Genomic DNA, 3,864 nt, shown 5'->3' with positions numbered 1-3,864 from the left:
AATTCGAATAATTGTTGCTCTATAGCAAACACCATGTCTTGACTTACATTCCTAACTTCAGTTTATAAATTGGGTTTGTTTACATAAGTAATGTTTAATCCAGTTGATTTTTGTTATGAAAGTAACATTGTAGGAACGTAATTGTCGGTTCTTTTATTTAAATGAGTTTCTTCCAGATTTTGTACATACAGTATTTTATTGCAATGTTCATAAGAAAGATGGAGTTGCAACGATGCAAACGCGTCCAGGTATTTACTGACGTTGGTTTAGTTTACATAAGTTGTTCAAATCGAACTAGTTTTAATAAAAATTATTTGTAACTATATTCATAAAAGAGTTACATTGTAAAATATTAATGGGATTTACTAAGCCTAAGTAAACCTCAGGTTTACATGCTATAAATAATATGAGTGGTGCTATATTTCAAAGGCTATTTTTCACTTACATATTACAATTTTAACTTTATGACTGGTTTAGTTTACATAAATTAAGTTTAATCGAAATATATTTGTCGATAGCTACGCGATTCTAGTCATTTTCTATGGAAATTCAATTGTCATTTTATTTTATTAATGTAATTGGAATTATAAATATGTCACAGTTGAAAAACTACAATCGGATTTAATATTCCGATGTAGACGTACCTAAGAATAAAGATCCAATGCTCAATTGACATTTGCACCTATGGAAAGTTCAACATAACCCTACTTTTTTTTAGTCAACAAACACATTTGCTTTTTAAATTATTAGAGGAATTTTAGAAAAAGAACTGGAAGAAGTGTAATTGTTAAACGACTGTTTAAATTCAGTAAAAAATGTGAAGGCTTTTATCCTACAAAATTTGAACCTAAAGAGCCTTAACTCTTTAAATCTAAGGAGCATACCCCTAGATTATTATGGCACTAGTAAATGCCAGTAACTCAACTAAACGGGAGATATCCCAATTTTTCAACTCTCTAAGCGGATTAGTTAAGAACCTGGAAGGTCGCTACACAACTGTCGATCTGCGAAACGAAACTTGTGTAACGGGAAAAATTGTCAAAGTTGATGGCAATATGAACATTGAGTTCGAAGATGCCATATTTTATGACATGAGAGGTAATTTAAAGTGAAGTAATATATTACTTGTGTAAATGTCGCCTTCCAGGTAATAGTAAGCCATTGGCCAATTTCTTTGTGAGTGAGAGGAATATAAGGTATGTCCACATACCAAAGAGCTCAGATGCTTTAACTTTGCTTAAAGGACAACTGGAGTCGATGTCGAGGAAGAAAGAGAAAAAGACAAGAAAATTCAAGCAAGTGAGGGCCGAGAAAAGACAGAAGGAGACTCTGAGCGAACACTATAGTAAAAGTTGAACTTGACAGGTTACAATATTTTGGTTTCAGCATCTTTAGTAAAGTAAAAAAAATAAATTGAGTATGGGTATTTTTATATGAAACATAGGATTTTTAAATTAATGTGTTGTATACCTTTGGTTTGTAGTGTCCCAGTACCAAAATACATAATAATTTTCATAATAACAATAATCCTCTATTTACTTAAAAAAAAAGAAGTTATAAGTTCCTATTTCTTTCTTCATCTTTGCTTTATTGTTGGGTCTTAAATTGCTCAAGCGCCCATGTCAGTCTAAAGACAAGCCACTTCTTGATGAATTGAATGATTCCCTATATTGAGAAAAAGATCTTGAAGATCTATTAAGTATCTGACAGTCTAATCAAGAAATTCGTTTTTTAAGTTCTATAGCTTCCGAAGAAGTGGATCTTCTAGACCTATTTTTTTTTTTTTTGACCTGAATATTCGCTCTATATCTGAAACACTTATGTTTTCCCATAATGCTCTATCCTAAAAAGAAATATATAATAAAATAATAAATAAAAAACAGTTTTTCAAAGTAAGAATTATTTCACATAAAACACACAAAACTATAATAATATAAGCCGTAATTTCTGTATGGACTGCACAGGTCTGGACAAGGTAACTACAAAGGTCCTTCATCAGCAGAAATACAACAACATTAGATTTTTCTGCAGTGGTTGCGATTCACCAACAATAAAATATCTTCATGATAAAGTTTCACAGCTGCAAAACTCTCAAATATCTCTAGAAAATGTCAATGCTCTGGGAATCTGTCTAAAGCAGAATAACGACCTTCTTCCAGTGTTTTCAGAGATGTACGACATTTTAAATTCTCACGACTACAAATGGAAGAATTTCTATGACAAAATTGATGACATCATTCATCGCCTCCATACTGTCTCTGAAAATGGACAAGAATCTCTTTTTCATTCAATCAGAGATATGAAACAGGAAATTTTCAACTTGTCATCAATTCTTATGGACAACCATGGTGAGACGGTAAAGGTACAGGTCCATGATTCTTCCAATGAAGAGTTAAAAAGTAAAGTGAATCTGAGGAAAGATGTTAAACAAATGGCTCGCACCATAGAACAATTAGCTAAAGAAAAATCCAATGTTAAAAGTTACCAACCTGTAACTGAAAGGACGATAGCCTGTCAGACTGATCATACAGAAAAACCAGACCCGGAGGTTCCGACGTCACCGCAGGACAATACAATGAACAAAGATGAATGGCATTACGTGGTTCTATCAAATATCGCACCTCCGTATACCGGAAATCAGCTTGCACACTTCATCAAAGAAAAACTGGGAACGACGGACTTTATCCGATGTTTCCCAATGCTAAAAACCAAGGACATTGCACATTCCGACTTTAAAATTGGCGTGCAGAACTTAAATCACTTAAAGCGGCTGAAGGATATTAGTATGTGGCCACCGGGCATTCTCATAAATTCATGTTTGGAAACCTCTAAAGCGCCAGTCCAAATAAATAGTACCACCTCGCCCAAATCTAAGCCTTCCCACTCTAAGTCTAAGCCTCACTCTCCAGACAGCCATAACCTGCCACATCGCTCAGTTCCATCAACATCTGTTACAATATCCAGAGAGGTTCAATCTTTGAAAATTAGTTCTGATAGGGAGGCCATTGCTGCCTCTAAATTCCTTGCAACAGAATTATTAGAGGTTGATTTTGTCATCGATAATAATTCAGTGGCAAATAAGATGCGACTGATGGTCGCTATTTATTGGCCAAACTGAGAGACCCTTCCATCTTAAAACCTCTTAGGCTATTCCTTGCCTATCTGCATGATCAACCCTCCAGTGTGTGTTTTGAAGGACATACCAACACCAGTATCCGATTGGCACTTGCATTAGAGGGACTTCCTGGTGACGTGGACTCTTTGCGGAGGCTCTACTTTCGGTACCATGATGCCTATGGTATTGGTCCAACTGAAGTTGAAGCAGTTCTGTCAGCCTTCAGGTCCTTCTTCTCATCAGAAAAGCTGCTACGCCTTCAAAAAATCAGAGAGAGTCATAGCAATTATTATTCTGGTGGATCTCCCGCCAGGAATAAAAATTTTTAAATGACTTGACGTGAACAGAGGATCACGCACCCTCCGAAATACTGGACAATGGCAAGCTTAGTATTTTCTCTCTAAATATTCAGTCCTTAAGACATAAAACTAATGATTTATTTCTTTTACTAGAAGAGCTTCATTTTCCAGAAATCGTTGCCATAACTGAACATTGGTTGCATGTTGGTGAGCCTGTGGTGGTGGATAATTACACTACAGTTGCCAGATTTGATAGCACAAATCTAACTCATAGAGTTACTGTGATCTTATCTACTAGCAACAACTTTTCAATGGTAACCAAGTTCGATAATTTAGTTTCTGAAAAAATATTTGAATTTTCCATTGTCTACAATAATAATTTTGATCTTTACGTTGTTTGTATTTACAGAACACCTGATGCTGACGTAAATGTTTTTTTCCAAAAATTAC

General features: G+C 34.8%; 1 protein-coding gene across 1 annotated transcript; it reads left to right on the top strand.

Moving 5' to 3' along the window:
- Window positions 1-692: 692 nt before the first annotated feature.
- Window positions 693-1,527, top strand: LOC126738397 (U7 snRNA-associated Sm-like protein LSm10). Its single transcript, XM_050443712.1, has 2 exons — window positions 693-1,098; window positions 1,148-1,527. The coding sequence occupies exons 1-2, from the start codon at window positions 897-899 to the stop codon at window positions 1,354-1,356; spliced, it is 411 nt and encodes a 136-aa protein (XP_050299669.1). The 5' UTR covers window positions 693-896; the 3' UTR covers window positions 1,357-1,527.
- Window positions 1,528-3,864: the final 2,337 nt, after the last annotated feature.

The sequence above is a fragment of the Anthonomus grandis genome, chromosome 7, assembly GCF_022605725.1.
Source record: "Anthonomus grandis grandis chromosome 7, icAntGran1.3, whole genome shotgun sequence".
NCBI lineage: Eukaryota > Metazoa > Arthropoda > Insecta > Coleoptera > Curculionidae > Anthonomus > Anthonomus grandis.
This window is presented reverse-complemented; position numbering and strand designations above follow the sequence as displayed.